Source organism: Panthera pardus, unplaced genomic scaffold, assembly GCF_024362965.1.
Source record: "Panthera pardus isolate Hobbes unplaced genomic scaffold, ASM2436296v1 HiC_scaffold_20, whole genome shotgun sequence".
In the NCBI taxonomy this organism is placed as follows: Eukaryota; Metazoa; Chordata; class Mammalia; order Carnivora; family Felidae; genus Panthera; species Panthera pardus.
The window spans coordinates 81,060,544-81,078,040 of NW_026526766.1; the positions used below are offsets into that span (position 1 = coordinate 81,060,544).

General features: G+C 39.7%; 2 protein-coding genes across 2 annotated transcripts; both read right to left on the bottom strand.

Moving 5' to 3' along the window:
• Positions 1-489: 489 nt before the first annotated feature.
• LOC109270196 (olfactory receptor 1L8-like) lies at positions 490-1,434 on the bottom strand. The gene has a single exon (XM_019454630.2). The coding sequence runs from the start codon at positions 1,432-1,434 to the stop codon at positions 490-492; it is 945 nt and encodes a 314-aa protein (XP_019310175.2).
• Positions 1,435-16,470: 15,036 nt separating this feature from the next.
• LOC109270195 (olfactory receptor 1L8-like) lies at positions 16,471-17,430 on the bottom strand. The gene has a single exon (XM_019454629.2). It carries the CDS (start codon positions 17,428-17,430, stop codon positions 16,471-16,473), a length of 960 nt encoding a protein of 319 aa, XP_019310174.2.
• Positions 17,431-17,497: the final 67 nt, after the last annotated feature.

A 17,497-nucleotide genomic window follows, 5' to 3' on the forward strand; every position in this document is an offset into this window, starting at 1 on the left:
ATGAAGGAAAAAAAATAAGAAATTATAAAAATCCTTATAAGAAAATTAGCTAAAATTTAATTCCTCTCCTCCCCTTCCCTCTCTCCCTCTATTCTTTCTCCCTTGAAATGTTTACAAAGATATTCAACAGCTTTAAATTAGGTAATCGTTTTCAGCAATATACTGAAATGTGAAAGGTATTGGAGAGTAAGTCTTAATAAAAGGACAGCAATTTTTTCAGGAAATATTAGTTGGAAATGGTTAGTTTAAAGTATTATTTAGAGGATGAGAATGTGATGAATCTTTGTGAGAAAGTTGAGGAATAGTAAGGAAGAGTATCATGATTTAAACAGAGTGGGGGACAATTGTGGGCTGTCATCAATGCATGTGATCACCCACAATAGCCGTGTCTCACATGGATTAAAAAAAACTAACCTCTAGCAGTTCAGTGGTTCACCAAGATCTAGTAGATATTAGATTCAAGTGAAGCAGATTCCACTTGCGTGTTTGTCAAGAGGGTGCTGCCTGGGATTTCCTCCTGCCCATCAGCTTCCTCAGGCCCTGTTTCAGGTCTTTGTTTCTCAGGCTATAGATAAAAGGGTTCAGCATGGAGGTAAGAACTGTGTAGACAAGTGTTGCTATGTGGTCCCTGGCAGTGTAGGTGGACAGGGGCTGTAAATAGACGTAGAAGATGCTTCCATAAAAGAGGGTTACCACAGTGAGGTGAGAGCCACAGGTGGAGAAGGCTTTGCGTTTCCCAGCAGCTGAGGGGATCTTGAGAACTGTGATGAGGATTCGTATGTAAGAGAAAGTGATGCACAGAAAGGGGGTCACCAAAACAACAGAGCCTTCTGACATTATCACAATTTCATTGAGAAATGTGGAGGAGCAGGACAATTTCATCAGGGGACTGAGGTCACAGAGGAAGTGATGGATAACATTGTTGTCACAGAAGGTGAGACGATTCAGTAGCAGTGTGTGTAGGAGTGAGTGGAGGTGAGGAAGTGAGCAGGAAAAGGCCACCAGCAGGACACAGCGGTGGTGGTTCATGGTGGTGACATAGTGGAAGGGGTCACAGATGGCCACATAGCGGTCAAGGGCCATGACCGCCAGGAGGCAGCTGTCAGTGTTGCCCAGAGCATAAATAAAATACATCTGTGTCAGACACCCAGCATAGGAGATGGTCTTCTCTGACAGGAAGCTCAGTAGCATCCTGGGGACAATGGTTGTTGTAAAGCAAATGTCAGTGAAGGACAGGAAACTCAGGAAGAAATACATGGGGGTCTGGAGTTGGGGGTCAGAGTGGATGGCAAGGATGATGAGCAGGTTCCCTGTTATGGTGACCAGGTACATGGTGAGGAAGAGGATAAAGAGTGGCTTCTGGTCTTCAGGCTGGGAGGAGAGCCCCAGGAGGATGAACTCAGAAACACTGCTGGTTTGGTTGACTCTTTCCATTGACTTGAGTCTAGTTATATACAAGACGTTTATTTTTTTACCATACTGTAAGACCAGAGCCCAAATCCTGAGAACCCAGCAAGTCTGTTTTTTCTCTGGTTGCAATTAGTTGCTCTGTAGGGACAGCTTATTAGTCTCATGGTCCTTGATGTGGTCCTTCCTTCCCAAATCCATGGGCATCACAAGGGCCTTATATTGAAGGCTGGAGGGATAGAAGAATTTACATTTAGAAACCATATATGTATGCAAAAATACCTATGAAAACATATTAATTTTATATATATTAACTGTTGACATATATGTGCTTTTTCTCAGTCATATCCAATTACCCGGTGATGGATATCAAAGTGGCCTCCATTTATTGCTACTACAAAAGTTTCTGCAATGAGAGATCTTGAATAAACAAAGTGTTTTAAATCAAGTTTTTGGAGTCAGCATATTCATCTATATCTCACCAATGAACATATTACATAGAGGTTCTCAAAGTTTGAGACACTGTTTATTTATATATTCGTTGTTGCCATAAAAATCTCTACAACGAACATGCTTATATCATGAAAGTGTTTGAAATAATTTCTTTAGAAGCAGCATATTCTTTCACACCTTTTCAATGACCCATTTACATTAGATTTTCATGCATTAAAAATTCTTATTCTATATTAATATATTCATTTGTTTAATGTTGAAATATCAATGTATTAACTCATTTAACAGTTAAATGCTGTACAGATATTAACAATTCTATAATGTCATGTACATCATGGAGATTATAGCTATAACATTGCATTGCATATTCCAAACTTGCTAAGACAGTAAATCTTTAAAAAAAAATGCTTACAATGCAATGGTAAGTTGCTAAACATCTTTATACCTCAGATTCACTATGTATGATATTGGACACAAATATTCACATGCTCATGAGAATTTAGTGAGAAATGAGAAGACAGAAGAGAGACAAGCATATTGTGAACACTCAGGAGAAACCCTTAAAAATTTTTTTTTTAAATGTTTATTTACTTTTGAGAGAAAGAGAGAGACAGAGGCATGAGTGGGGAAGGGGCAGAGAGAGGGATACACCGAATCCAAAGCAGGATGCAAGCTGTCAGCACAGAGCCCGACGAGGGGCTCAAACTCACAGACCGTGAGATCATGACATGATCTGAAGTCGGACGCTTAACTGACTGAGCCACCCATGCGCCCAGGAGAAACTCTTGATCATCATCAATCCCATTGTTGCTTTCCCTTATCTGCTATGACTGGTTGTCCTCAAAATCAATCACTCAGATGCTTGAAGTGTCATATCCCTCAATGCCAAGTTGTCAGACTAACCTCATGATTTTGTAAGATCCTATGGAAGGATGATTTGTTTAGGCATTGAATGATCTGAGTGAACCAGTAGTTAAAGTTAAAAACAATAACCAATATTATTGAAAATGTACTACATGTCAAGCTTGTGCTAAGCACCTCACAAATTCCCACGATGAGGGATCACAACGTATTGTTGTTATCAGAAGCCTGAGGCTTAGAGTGAAGTGGTTTGCTCAAGGTCACTAAGTAAGTGAGTAGCAATCAGGATTTGAACTCCAAGAGGAATCACTCTGAAGCTCATGCTCTTAACCCTCAGGCTACACCTCCTCGTGTTTTGGTGTATATACTGTCTGTCACAATCACGCACAGGCACTGTTTTCCTCACTGTGTCATTTCCTAAATGACCTCCCTTTCTTTCCCTCTTAACTAACAATCTTTCTTTTCCCATGTTCAGAATCTATCCTTGTAGTGGCTGAAGAGGTGACTGATCTTGCTGTGTTACACAGATTGTGGATTTGAAATTTTGAACATCTATGATTAATTGGCCAAAATCAGGTGGAAAAAATTGGCCATGCATGTCTGGGGCATGTCTGGCATGGAGAGTTGTGGTTGGTGCTGGACAGTGTCCTCGAGTTAAGACAAAAGATGGGGGCTTGATTTGTCCTTGGTCACCTGCTCACAAGCTGATTCCGGATGTTTTATGAATAGCAAATGAGACACCATGTCTGCAAGACAGTTTTTTAAACACAGGTCAATATTAAAAAGTGAGCCATCTATGAAAAGGCTGCCTGTGGAAATAAGAAATTAGTGGAGATTTGGTTTAATTAATGGTATTGGGTGATCCAGGTCATAAGTGAGAGGATCACCTATTCTGATAACTAGAAAAAAGGAAGGTCTTGAATCTGAGAATCAGGAAGAACAGTTCTCAAAGCACAGGGTAAGTGTGTAAGACTGGGAATACAATAGTTTCCTTTCCTTCTTTCTTTCTTTCTTTCTTTCTTTCTTTCTTTCTTTCTTTCTTTTTCTTTCTTTCTTCCTTTCTTTCTTTCTTTCTTTCTTTCCTTCTTTCTTTCTTTCTCCTTCCTTTCTTTCTTTCTTTCTTTCTTTCTTTCTTTCTTTCTTTCTTTCTTTCTCTTTTCCTTCCTTCCTTCCTTCCTTCCTTCCTTCCTTCCTTCCTTCCTTCCTTCCTTCCTTCCTTCCTGTGTTTTGCTTCTAGCAAAGCACATAGGGTAGATGGTCTTGAGGTCAAACTGGATGGACTGAAAACCAAAAGCTGGGTGGAGGTTTTAGTTGGACCCTATGACTGCTTAATCCACACAATATTTGAAAATTCAGGGAGGAAAGAGTAAGTGCCAGAGGTTGGAGGGAAGCTGGCCAAGAGGGTGTCCAGCTTACCGAAGCTCACCTCCAGATCCAGATGCTGTTCTTGCCTTCCACTTTCTCCAGAAACTGGTCTGCACTACATCTGCTACTCAGCTGCAAGTCTGCTTCTCAGCCAAGCACAGCCCCCTCATGTTTCTCCCATGGCACTCTGGGCTGATTAACAAGGAGAGGAACAGGAAAGGCAGGGGAGCTGATGTGCTACTTGGAAGGGATAGCACGTTTCCCCTCACTGGCCTCCAGTCCCTCAAGTCTGGCCCCCAGCATGCTGCTGCTTTCCCAGCTCCCCATTTCAGAAGGCAGAGACGTCTTGACTCAAGGGGCAAGGACCGTCTTGATGGCAGAAGCTCAGGCAGCGAGCGTCTCCTGAGTCTGAGCTCTGCTCTGCTGGCCTCGGGGGCCCTTGTTAGGCTGAAGGAGTTGTGGTGTGATGACCTCTCAAGGGAGCTGGTCCTGTGATTGCTCTAGGCAGAGGAAGCAGACTGGAAATCACACCTAGCATGGCTGACTCAAGGGGACAGGGGAGGCCTGAGGCTTTCTGTTTTGATGTGGGGTTCATTCCAGAGCCACTTAACCTCACTGCAACATCTCAAGGGTGTGCTTTAGTCTCCCCAACTCTGGGTTATCAGGGGTGGACAAACATTTATGTGGGTGAATATTTTTTTTTGGGGATGCAGGTGTGGACGGCGGTATATTCTAGAACAGGGAGGTGGCAGTTTCCAGGGGATTCAGTGGGGGTAGATCAGTGGTATGTATGTGTGTTCCAGTGTCTTGGCAGGCATGTGGATCTGATTATTTTTTTTCCTCTGTGGGATTAGTTTAATGTCGGTTGATGTATGTTTAAAGCACACGGTATGCAATGGTTGTTGTCATATTTAGCTAAGGGACTTTGGAAAAATAGTACATGTGTTTTCAGAGTTTAGGCTCAGAGCAGTCTTTTAAGGGTTAGTGTTGAAGAAAGAAGATTAAAAAATTTTTTTAATGTTTATTTATTTGAGAGAGAGAGAGAGAGAGAGAGAGAGAGAGAGAGAGAGAGAGAATGAGTGGGGGAGGGGCAGAGAGAGAGGGAGACACAGAATCTGAAGCAGGCTCCAGGCTCTGAACTGTCAGCACAGAGCCGGATGTGGCGCTCAAACCCATGAACTGCAAGATCATGACCTGAGCCAAAGCCGGAGGCTCAACTGACTGAGCCACCCAGGCGCCCCAGAAGAAAGAAGATTTTAATAGATTGCTGGCCTTGCCAGTAAGTTAGTTGCTTTTAACAAATGACTTAGCCTGCATAATAGAGCCTCAGTTTTCATCTGAAAAATGAGGATAATGACTCATCCTGGCATTGAAACCAGATAGAAAATTTCCTTTGGAATTTTATAGACAGAATATTGTATATCATGGTGAACACTATCCATAACAAGATGTAGGAAATGAAACACATTTTGCTGTTGTCGCAATACATGTGTGTGTCTGCTTCCTTAGCCTCAAGGTTAATTTTTCAGCTTTAATCTATGTATTAGAGTAGGTACTACAGAGATAGAAAGTCCTGGATTTTTACTCCTGCCTCTTCCTCTTACTAGTCATGTGGCTGTCCTTTCTAATCATTCATTCAACTTTTTCTCATTCTTTCTTCTTCCTCCCTCCCTCCCTCCCTCTCTCCCTCCCTCTCCCTCACCCTTCCTCCCTCTCTCCCTCCCTTTCCTTCCTTCCTCCCTTCCTTCCTCCCTCCCTTCCTCCCTCCATTTCAGTTCCTTTTCTTCTTCTTCTACTCCTCCCCCCCCCTCCTCCTTCTCCTCCTTCTTCTTTATATTTTGGTTAGCATACAGTGTAATGTTAGTTTCAGGAGTAGAATTCAGTGATTCATCACTTACATACAACACCCAGTGCTCATCACAAGTGACCTTCTTAATACCCATCACTCATCCAGCCCACCCCTCCCTCACCCACCTCCCTCCACCAACCTTCAGTTTGTTCTGTATTAAGAGTCTCTTGTGGGGGCACCTGGGTGGCTCAGTCAGTAAAGTGTCTGATTTTGCTTCAGGTCATGATCTCACAGTACATGAGTTTGAGCCCTGCATTGGACTAGCTGCTGTCAGTGTAGTAGGGCCTGGAGCCTGCTGGATTCTGTGTCTCCTTCTCTCTGCCCCTCCCCTGATTGTGCTCTCTCTGTCTCTCAAAAATAAATAAACATAAAAAAATTAAAAAACAGTCTCTTGTGGTTTATTTCCTTTTCTTATCTTTCCCCCTCCCATATATTCATCTGTTTTATTTCTTAAATTATGTATATGAATGAAATCATATATTTGTATTTATGATTGATTTATTTCACTTAGCATAATAGATTCTAGCTTCATCCATGTCATTGCAAATGGCAAGATTTATTTTTTTGATGGCTGAGTAATATTCCATTATATGTATATACCACATCTTCTTTATCCATTCATCAGTCAATGGACATTTGGGCTCTCTCCATAGTTTGGCTATTGTTGATAATGTTGCTATAAACATTGGGGTGCATGTACGTCTTGGAGTTTGTATTTTTGTATCCAATGGGTAAATACCTAGTAGTGCAATTGCTGGGTTGTAGGGTAGTTCTATTTTTAGTTTTTTGAGGAGCCTCCATACTGCTCTCCAGAATGGCTTCACCAGTTTGCATTCCCACCAACAGTGCAAGAGGGTTCCCCTTTCTCTGCATCCTTGCCAACATCTGTTTATCTACAGTTATTAATTTTAGCCATTCTGACAGGTGCAACTTGGTATCTCATTGTGGTTTTGATTTGATGGTGAGTGATGTGGAGCACCTTTACATGTGTCTGTTGGCCATTGGGATGTCTTCTTCGGACAAGTGTCTATTCATGTCTTCTGCCAATTTCTTCACTATATTATTATTTTTTGGGGGGATGTTGTATTTGATAAGTTCTTTATAGATTTTAGATACAACACTTTATCTAATATGTCGTTTGCAAATATCTTCTCCCATTCTATCAGTTGCCTTTCAGTTTTGTTGGTTGTTTCCTTCTCTCTGCAGAAGCTTTTTATCTTAATGGTGTCTCAATAGTTCATTTTTGTTTTTATTTCTCTTGCCTCCAGAGACACGTCTAGTAAGAAGTTGCTGTGGCCAAGGTTACTGCCTGTGGTCTCCTCTAGGATTTTGATGGTTTCCTGTCTCACATTTAGGTCTTTCATCCATTTTGAATTTATTTTTGTGTATGGTGTAAGAAAGTGGCCCAGTTTCATTCTTCTGCATGTTGCTGTCCAGTTTTCCCAACACCATTTGCTTTCAGCTGTTTTTGTGTCAGTACCATACTGTCTTGATGATTACAGCTTTGTAATACAGCTTGACGTCCAGAAATGTGATGCCTCCAGCTTTGGTTTTCTTTTTCAACATTACTTTGGCTATTTGGGATCTTTTCTGATTGCATACAAATTTTAGAATTATTTGTTCTAGCCCTGTGAAGAATGCTGTTGTTATTTTGATAGGATTACATTGTATGTGTAGATTGGTTTGGGTAGTATTGACATTTTAACAATATTTGTTCTTCCAATCCACGAGTATTGAATGCTTTTCCATTTCTTTCTGTCTTCTTCAATTTCTTTCATGAGCATTCTATAGTTTTCAGTGTACAGACCTTTTACCTCTTTGGTTAGGTTTTATTCCTAGGTATTTTATAGTTGTTGATACAATTGTAAATGGGATCAATTCCTTGATTTCTTTTTCTGCTTCTTTATTATTGGTGTATAGAAATGCAACTGATTTCTGTACATTGATTTCATATCCTGTGACTTTGGTGAATTAATGTTTGAGTTCTAGCTGTTTTTTGGTGGAGTCTTTTGGCTTTTCCCCATAGAGTATCATGTTGTCTGCAAACAGTGAAAGTTTGGCTTCTTCTTTTCCATTTTGGATGCCTTTTATTTCTTTTTGTTGTCTGATTGTTGAGGCTAGGACTTCCAACACCATGTTGAACATGGTGGACATCCCTGTCATGTTCCTGATCTTAAGGGGAAAGCTCTCAGTGTTTCCTCATTGAGGACAATATTAGCTGTGGGTCTTTTGTATATGGCCTTTATGATCTTGAGGTATATTCCTTCTATCCCTACTTTCTTGAGGGTTTTTATGAAGAAAGGATACTATGTTTTGTCAAATATTTTTCTTCATCTATTGAGAGGATCATATAGGTCTTACCCTTTTATTAATGTGATGTATTACATTGATTGATTTGTGGATATTGAACGACCCCTGAAGCCCAGGAATAAATCCCACTTGATTGTGGTGAATAATTCTTTTAATGCATTGTTGGATTTGGTTTGCTAGTATCTTGTTGAGAATTTTTGCATCCATGTTCATCAGGGGGGTTGACCTGTAATTCTCCTTGTTAGTGGGGTCTCTAGCTGGTTTTGGAATCAAGGTAATGCTGGCCTCATAGAATGAGTTTAGAAGTTGTCTTTCCATTTCCATTTTTTGGAACAGCTCCAAAAGAATAAATACTAACTCATCTTTAAATGTTTGGTATAATTCCCCTGGAAAGTCATCTGGCCCTGGAATCATGTTTGTTGGGGGATTTTTGAATCAATTTATTGATTCAATTTCTTTACTGGTTATGGGTCTGTTAAAAGTTTCTATTTCTTCCTGTTTCAATTTTGGTAGCTTATATATTTCAAGGAATGTGTCCATTTCTTCCAGATTGCCCAATTTGTTGGCATATAATTGCTCATAATTTTCTCTTATAATTGTTTGTGTTTCTGCAGTGTTGGGTGTGATCTCTCCTCTTTCATTCTTGATTTCATTTATTTGGGTCCTTTCTTTATTCGTTTTGATCAATCTAACAAAATCAATCAATTTTGTTAATTGTTTCAAAGAATAAATTTCTGGTTTCGTTGATCTGTTCTGTTTTTTGTTTTGTTTCGATATCATTGATTTCTGCTCTAATATTCATTATTTCCCTTCTTCTTCTGGTTTTAGGTTTTATTTCTTGTTCTTTTTCCAGCTCCTTTAGGTGTAAGATAAGGTTGTGTATTTGAGACCTTTCTTCCTTCTTTAGGAAGGCCTGGATTGCTATATACTTCCCTCTTATGACTGTGTTTGCTGCATTTCAGAGGTTTTGGACTGTTGTGTTTTCATTTTCATTGGCTCCCATGTATTTTTTAATTTCTCCTTTAATTTCTTGGTTAACCCATTAATTATTTTCATAGGATGTTCTTTAATTTCCAAGTATTCGTGGTCTTTCCAAATTTTTCTTTGTAGTTTATTTCAAGTTTCATAGCATTGTGGTCTGAAAATATGCATGGTATGATATTGATCTTTTTGTACCTATTGAGGGCTGATTTGTGACCAGTATGTGATCTATTTTGGAGAATGACCCATGTGACCATGAGAAGAATGTGTATTCTGCTGTTTTAGGATGAAATGTTCTCAATATATCTGTTAAGTCCATGTGGTCCAGTGTCATTCAAAGCCATTGTTTCCTTGTTGATTTTCTGCTTAGATGATCTGTCCATTGCTGAGTGGGTGTTGAAGTCCCCTACTATTATGGCATTATTATTAATGAGTTTCTTTATATTTGTGATTAATTTATTTATATATTTGGGCTCTTTCAAGTTGGGGGCATAAATATTTACAATTAAAAAAATTTTAAATATTTTTTTAATGTTTATTTATTTTTGAGACAGAGACAGAGTGTGAGCGGGGGAGAGGCAGAGAAAGGAAGACACAGAATCTGAAGCAGGCTCCAGGCTTTGACCTATCATCACAGACTGATATAGGGCTTGAACCCACAAACTGTGAGATCATGACCTGGGCCAAATTTGGACAATTAACAGACTGAGCCACACAGGCGCTCAAAATATTTACAATTTTTAGATCTTCTTGGTGGATAGACCCCTTAATTATGATATAATGCCCTCCTTTCTTGTTACAACCTTTGTTTTAAAAGCTAGTTTTTCCGATGTAAGTATGGCTACTCCAGCTTTCTTTTGACATCCATTAGCATGTTAGATGGTTCTCCATCTCCTTACTTTCAATCTGCAGGTGTCTTTAGGTCTAAAATGAGTCTCTTGTAGGCAGCATATAGATTTTTTTTTTAAATCCATTCTGAAACCCCATGCATTTTGATTGGAGCATTTAGTCCACTTACATTTAGAGTGATTATTGAAAGACATGAATTTAGTGTCATTGTGTTTCCTGTAGCGTTGCTGTTTCTGGTGGAAAAGATTTCAACCTTTGACCATTGAATATGATGTTAGCTGTAGGCTTGTCATATATGGCCTTTATTATGTTGATGTATATTCATTTTATATACAATTTATTGAGTTTTTGTCATGAAGGAGTTTGCATTTTGTCAAATGATTTTTCTGTGACTATTGAGAGGATCATATGATTTTTAATCTTTCAGTGCAAAGCCCGAAGTGGGGCTCAAACTCACAAACTGTGAGATCATGACCTGAGCCAAAGTTAGATGCTTAACCGAGTCACACAGATGCCCCCAATGGATTTATTCTTAAGCATTTTATTTTGCAACTTGCACTTCATTTATAACATTCTATACGTGTGGTGTATCATATCTGTTGATTTGTGTATAGGAAACTATCCTTGCATCCCAGGGATAAATCCCACTTGATCACCATGCAAGATTTCTTAAATGTTTTGTTGGGTTTACTCTGCTCACACATTGTATTCCTAATTTTGTTTAGTTGTCTATCTGTGTGTTCTTGTACTTTATTAAACTTCTTCAAGAAAATTATTCTGAATTCTTTGTCACACAATTATAGACCTCACTTCTTTTGGATCAGTTATCGGAGCTTTATTAGTTTCCTTTGGTCGTGTTATGTTTACCTGATTCTTTATGGTCCTTGATTCCTGGCATTGGTATCTGAATATTTGAGTAAACAATCTTCTAGACTTCCTAGATTTGATTTAGCAGGGACAGTCCATCAGTCAGTTCAGCTTGGGTTTATGGATGGGCCAGTTGGTAGCAGCTTTAAGCAAGTGGGGCTTGCTAGTGGGGATTCTATTGGGTAAGGCCACTGCTGACTCTGATGTCAGGGAGGCTGCAGTGGCCCCACTGAAGCCCCACATTTGAGTGTGCCTGCTTACTGTGGTCCATGATCAGTGGTGACACTAGCTAGGGTCTGTTATCATCTCTGTTCAGGCAAGGTGCTGGCTATGGTGCTATGTTGAGCAAAGACCGTAGGAGTGCAATGGTGAAAGTAAGAACAGTTGCAATAATGCAGGTGAGAAATGATAGTGGCTTGAATGAAGGTGGTTGCAGTGAAGGTAGATATTTTGTGAAGGTAGAACCAACAAGACTTTCAGATACATTGGTTGTGGCATGGGCAAAAGAGAAATGAGTCCAGAATGACTCCAAGGTTCCTGGCCTGAGCAACTGCAAGGGCAGTCCTCGTTAATTCAGATGAAGAAGCTTGTAGGGAAGAAGGTTCAGAGGAGATCAAGAATTTGGTTATTAGAGCACCTGGGTGGCTCATTCTGTTAAGCATTCAGCTCTTCATTTCAGCTCAGGTCACAATCTCACAGTTCATGAGATTGAGCCTGGCATCAGGCTCTGCACTGACTACATGAAGCCTGCTTGGGATTTTCTCTCTCCCTCTGCCTCTCCCTCACTTGTGCATACTCTATCTCTCTCTCAAAATAAATAAATAAACTTAAAAAAGAGTTTGGTGGGGGTGTCTGGGTGGCCTCTAACTCTTGATTTCAGCTCAGATCATGATCTCACAGTTCGTGAGTTCGAGCCCTGTGTAGGGCTCTGCACTGAGGTGTGGAGCTTGCTTGGGATTCTCTCTTTCTCCCTCTCTCTTTTCCCATGCTCTCTCTCTCTCAAAATAAATACATAAAGTCAAAAACTTAAAAAAAACCCAAAATTTGGTTATTGACATGTTTAGTTTCTGATATTTATTAGACATCCAAGCAGAAATGTTGAGTAGACAATGGATGTACAAGTCATAAATTCAGGGAAAAATCTGTGCTAGAGAGATACTTCACCTATTGTGCCCTGTTTCCTTACAAAACAGGGATTATAATAAACACCTCAAAAAGTTTGGTCAGGATCAATCAAGATGATGCACATACTGTTAAGTATTCCATTATATAAATATACCACACTTTATACAATGAATTTATTCATCCTACCATAGGTGAATATTTAGATTATTTCTAGTTTGTGGCTTCGTAAGTTTAAATTTTTTTTAATGTTTATTTTAGTTTTGAGAGAGACAGAGTGTGAGTATGGGAAGGGCACAGAGAGAGGGAGACACAGAATCCAAAGCAGGCTCCAGGCTCTGAGCTGTCAGCACAGAGCCTGACATGGAGCTTGAACTCATGAATGTTGAGATCATGACCTGAGCCAAAGTCGGACGCTTAACTAACTGAGACACCTAGGCACCTCTAGGGCCTCATAAGTTTAATTCCTGTATTAAATGTTTTTATTCATGTCTCTTGTTGGACATGTACATGTGTTTCTCTGGAATATATACCCAAGAATGGAATTAATAAATTGCGTAATTTTACTATGTTATGTAACAACAAATTGTTTTCGAAATTGGTTGTACCAATTAATACTCCCACTAGCAGAATAATGATCTACTCTTCCACTTTTTTTTTCTAACCCTTGATATTTAACTTCTGAATTCTAATTTTGTTTATCTGGTAGGTGTGCAGTGGGTTCCCATTATGATTCAGTTTGAATTTGAATGAAACTCAGCATCTTTTAATGTAATTATTGGCCATTTGGGTGTGTGTATGTGTGTGTGTGTGTGTGTGTGTGTGTGTGTGTGTGTGTGTGAAAAGCTTAATTCCTTTCCATAGTTTCCTCCATCACTTTCTTTTCCTTCTTGATTGCCCAGGATCTTTATGTATTCTTAGTTTGGGTGTTTTGTTGGTTTTATGAATTTCAAATATCTTTTAACATTTTGTCTTTTTACTCTATAATGTCTTCTGACAAACAGACATAAATTAGTATTTAACTTTAACACGTCCAATTTGCTATTCTTTTCTTTTATGGTTAGTGCTTTCTGTCTATGTCTTAAGAAATATTTTTCCACTTCAAGAAGACAAAGATATTCTCCTAATTCTTTTATGTAAAGGTATAGTTTTAATTTTTATATTTAAGTTTAGAATTCAATTCACAGGTAAGTTTAGTTTTTGCATATGGTGTGTAATAGGGATCCAGTTTCATTTTTCTGTGTGAATTCCTAACTGTCTTAGTTCCATTTATGAAAATATGCTCTCCAGTGCCTCATTCCTAAATCAAGTATACACTAATCTATGGATATGTTTCTGGGCTCTCGATTTACGGCATTTGTCTTGTTCATCTAGACTTTCAGAAATATCCATATAGTTTTAGTTACCATAGATCTATAGGAGGTCTTGATATCTAGTAGCCTAGTGATTCTCAAAGTATTGTTTCTAAATCCACACATCAGCATTAGCTGGGGACTTGTTAGAAATGCAAATCATTGGACCTCACCCAGACTTATTCAAGGGACAAAGGACCATGGTCAAAGGCCTATCTATGGCTATGCCCATTCTTGGAGAAAAAATGATCAGAATTTTCTCTTCCAATGCCAGAGTGTTGATAGTAATAAAAGACAACTATGGTTGTGTGGAGGTGAGATTGCTGCACACGTGGAATGTTCCCCTTTACCGGCTTCTCCAACATAAGAATTAGGACATTGAATGGAGGGTAATACGACCTCCTTTATATCAACCCTTTCCTACCATGCATGATATTATTTCTGTTTAAACAAAAGTAAATGCTATGAAAAACAGAGCAATAGATTATGTTACACTTTCCTTAGTGATTAGTAGTTTTAATCTACAAAAAATATGTGTGCCATTTTAACAACTTCCAATATTACAGATATATACAAAGTAAAAAGCAAACATTATCTCTTGCTTCCCTATTCCATGTCCTCTCCTAGAATTAACAAATTTCTTTAAATTTTTTAAATGTTTATTTATTTTTAAGAGAGAGAGAGAGAGAGAGAACGAGAAGAGGAGCAGAGAGAGGAGACACAGAATCTGAAGCAGGTTCCAGGCTCTGAGCTGTCAGCACAGAGCCTGATGTGGGGCTCTAACTCACGAGCCATGAGATCATGACCTGAGCTAATCAGACACTTAACCTACTGAGCCACCCAGGTTCCCCTTTAAAAAAATTTTTTTTAATGTTCATTTATTATTTATAGAGAGAGACAGCACAAGCAGGGGAGGAGCAGAAACAGAAGGAGACACAGAATCTGAAGCAGGAATTAACAATTTTCAGTGGGAGATTTTCTTACTGAATATATAATCTCACTTATTCAACATACACATTTAAAACATAGATTTATGGGGCGCCTGGGTGGCTCAGTCGGTTGAGCGTCCGACTTCAGCTCAGGTCACGATCTCGCGGTCCGTGAGTTCGAGCCCCGCGTCAGGCTCTGGGCTGATGGCTCGGAGCCTGGAGCCTGCTTCCGATTCTGTGTCTCCCTCTCTCTCTGCCCCTCCCCCATTCATGCTCTGTCTCTCTCTGTCTCAAAAATAAATAAATGGTAAAAAAAAAAATTAAGAAAAGAAATAAAACACAGATTTATGATTCAGCATTTTATTTATTATTAGGCTTATTCTTTTTTTTTAAATGGGTTTATTCTTGTTTTTAAATGTTAACTTATTTATTTTTGAGAGAGAGAGAGAGAGATAGCACAAGCTGGGGAGGGGCAGAAAGAGAGAGGGAAACACAGAATTCCAAACAGGCTCCAGGCTCTGAGCTGTCAGCACAAAGCTCGACGCGGGGCTCAAACTCACAAACTGTGTGATTGTGACCTGAACCAAAGTTAGATGCTTAGCCGACTGAGTCACCCAGGACCCCCAAAATGGGTTTATTCTTAAGCATTTTATTTTGCAACTTCACTCATAATGGCTATTCAGGGCAGTGGTAGAGATACACCTTATTATTTATAATTACTATATATTATTTCTTTCTATGGAAAAATTGAACCATTATTTGTCTATTCTCCTATTGATGGGCATTTAGATTGTTTCTAATTTTTCACTATTACAAACAATGCTGTAATCAATGAGTGTCTGTGTACATGTAGCTTGATAACTTGATATACTATTACTATCGGACATGAGTCTTAGAAATACAAACATCGAGACAATGAAAGATTGGAAATTTTCAAACATTCAGCTGCTCACATAAGGCCAAGTTAGTTTTCTCTATGGGGTGTTTATTAAAATCCAGGTTCACAGCCCCCCATGTGAGACCTGCTGAGTAATATCTTTGGAAATGATATAGAACAGTAAGTGGCAAAAATATTAAGATACAAAATATTGCAGAGTCTAAAACCCCTGAAAGAATAATAGAGAATAAAGAATGAAAAGAAAAGTAAACAGAATCAAGTCATTGCCTGTAGCACTGGATGACTCTACATCCCAGAGCCTCTATGTTTGGTTCTGGAATCTCCTAGTTATATATCTGCCTTCAACGTTCACATACGGGTTTTAACTCTCTCTTCAAAAAATATGGAAGATAATTCTAAGTACATACAACAAATCTTTCCTTGCGAAGCAGACAGATTTCAGAGGGGTAGTGATGGTAGAAATAGAGGGGTCTGTAAGAGGAGTTGAAGCTAAGAGAGGGCTCAAGGGGAGTGAGTGCCTATGAGGGACAGACAACAGATGACCAGGGTAAAGACCCAGAGGCAACTCCCCGCTGCATGCTGGCCTGATCATTGGTTCAGTTGTGTGCTGAACTACTAAGTCATTTAGCTAATCAGGGCTAAGAGATGGGCCTGTGTTCCTACAGAGCCCAGAATATTCTGGAATATCCTGCTGTCAATGATAGAGAAGAAGGAAGAGCAAAATCCCTGCATAAAGTGATGGGCCAGACACATTCTTTGCTTTGGTGAGTTTCCAATTGATGAAATTTTCAATCTATCTCTGTATCTCTCTCTCTTTCTCTCCCTAAATTACTGTAATTATTTTCAAAAAGCTAGCAAAACTGATTACAGAAGTTCATTAAAGTAAGAAGGATACTAAGGGAATCAAAGTCCTTGAACCGTTATGAATTAGTTCCAGGAATTTATGTGGAAACAGGTTTCAACTGTACTTAAAGGGAATGAAAAAAGATATGGTTTCCTGGAGAAGAGGAAGTAGAGAGAGGTAGAAATGTGAAAACTGGAAGCCAAGATTTTGGTAGACCTTGAGCCAATTATTGAATCATAATGATCTCAATGGAAGATGGTTGCATATGCAAAGAAATGGATACAATCCAACATCCATGACACATATGAATTATCCCTCCTGAGCAGCAGAAACAGGGTCCAAAGGAGAAGAGACACTCATGAACATGCTTCCAGAGGTTCTGGCTAGGACTTCCTCCTGCCCATCAGTTTCCTCAGGCCCTGTTTCAGGTCTTTGTTTCTCAGGCTATAGATAAAAGGGTTCAGCATGGAGGTAAGAACTGTGTAGACAAGTGTTGCCACATGATCTCTCACAGTGTAGTTGGACAGGGGCTGTAAATAGACGTAGAAGATGCTTCCATAAAAGAGGGTTACCACAGTGAGGTGAGAGCCACAGGTGGAGAAGGCTTTGCGTTTCCCAGCAGCTGAGGGGATCTTGAGAACTGTGATGAGGATTAGTATGTAAGAGAAGGTGATGCACACAAAGGGGGTCACCAAAACAACAGAGCCTTCTGACATTATCACGATTTCATTGAGAAATGTGGAGGAGCAGGACAATTTCAGCAGAGGGTTGATGTCACAGAGGAAGTGATGGATAACATTGTTGTCACAGAAGGTGAGACGATTCAGTAGCAGTGTGTGTAGGAGTGAGTGGAAGTGAGGAAATGAGCAGGAAAAGGCCACCAGCAGGACACAGCGGTGGTGGTTCATGGTGGTGACATAGTGGAAAGGGTCACAGATGGCCACATAGCGGTCAAAGGCCATGACCACCAGGAGGAAGCTGTCAGTGTTGGCCAGAACGTAAATAAAATACATTTGTGTCAGACACTCAGCATAGGAGATGGTCTTTTCTGACAGGAAGTTCACTAGCATCCTGGGGACAATGGCTGTTGTAAAGCAAATGTCAGTGAAGGACAGGAAACTCAGGAAGAAATACATGGGGGTCTGGAGCTGGGGGTCAGAGTGGATGGCAAGGATGATGAGCAGGTTCCCTGTTATGGTGACCAGGTACATGGTGAGGAAGAGGATAAAGAGTGGCTTCTGGTCTTCAGGCTGGGAGGAGAGTCCCAAGAGGATGAACTCAGAAACACTGCTGGTTTGGTTGACTCTTTCCATGATCATGAAGCCAGCTAAAACAAAGAACATCTTACCATTTCACACAAATTGCTTTCATAACAAGCCAGTAAGTATGTTTCTTCCTATGCTTACTTTT

What these genes read in the sequence shown, in the direction of transcription:
- LOC109270196 (XM_019454630.2), bottom strand. Translation starts at nt 1,434, where the DNA reads ATGGAAAGAGTCAACCAAACCAGCAGTGTTTCTGAGTTCATCCTCCTG.
- LOC109270195 (XM_019454629.2), bottom strand. Translation starts at nt 17,430, where the DNA reads ATGTTCTTTGTTTTAGCTGGCTTCATGATCATGGAAAGAGTCAACCAA.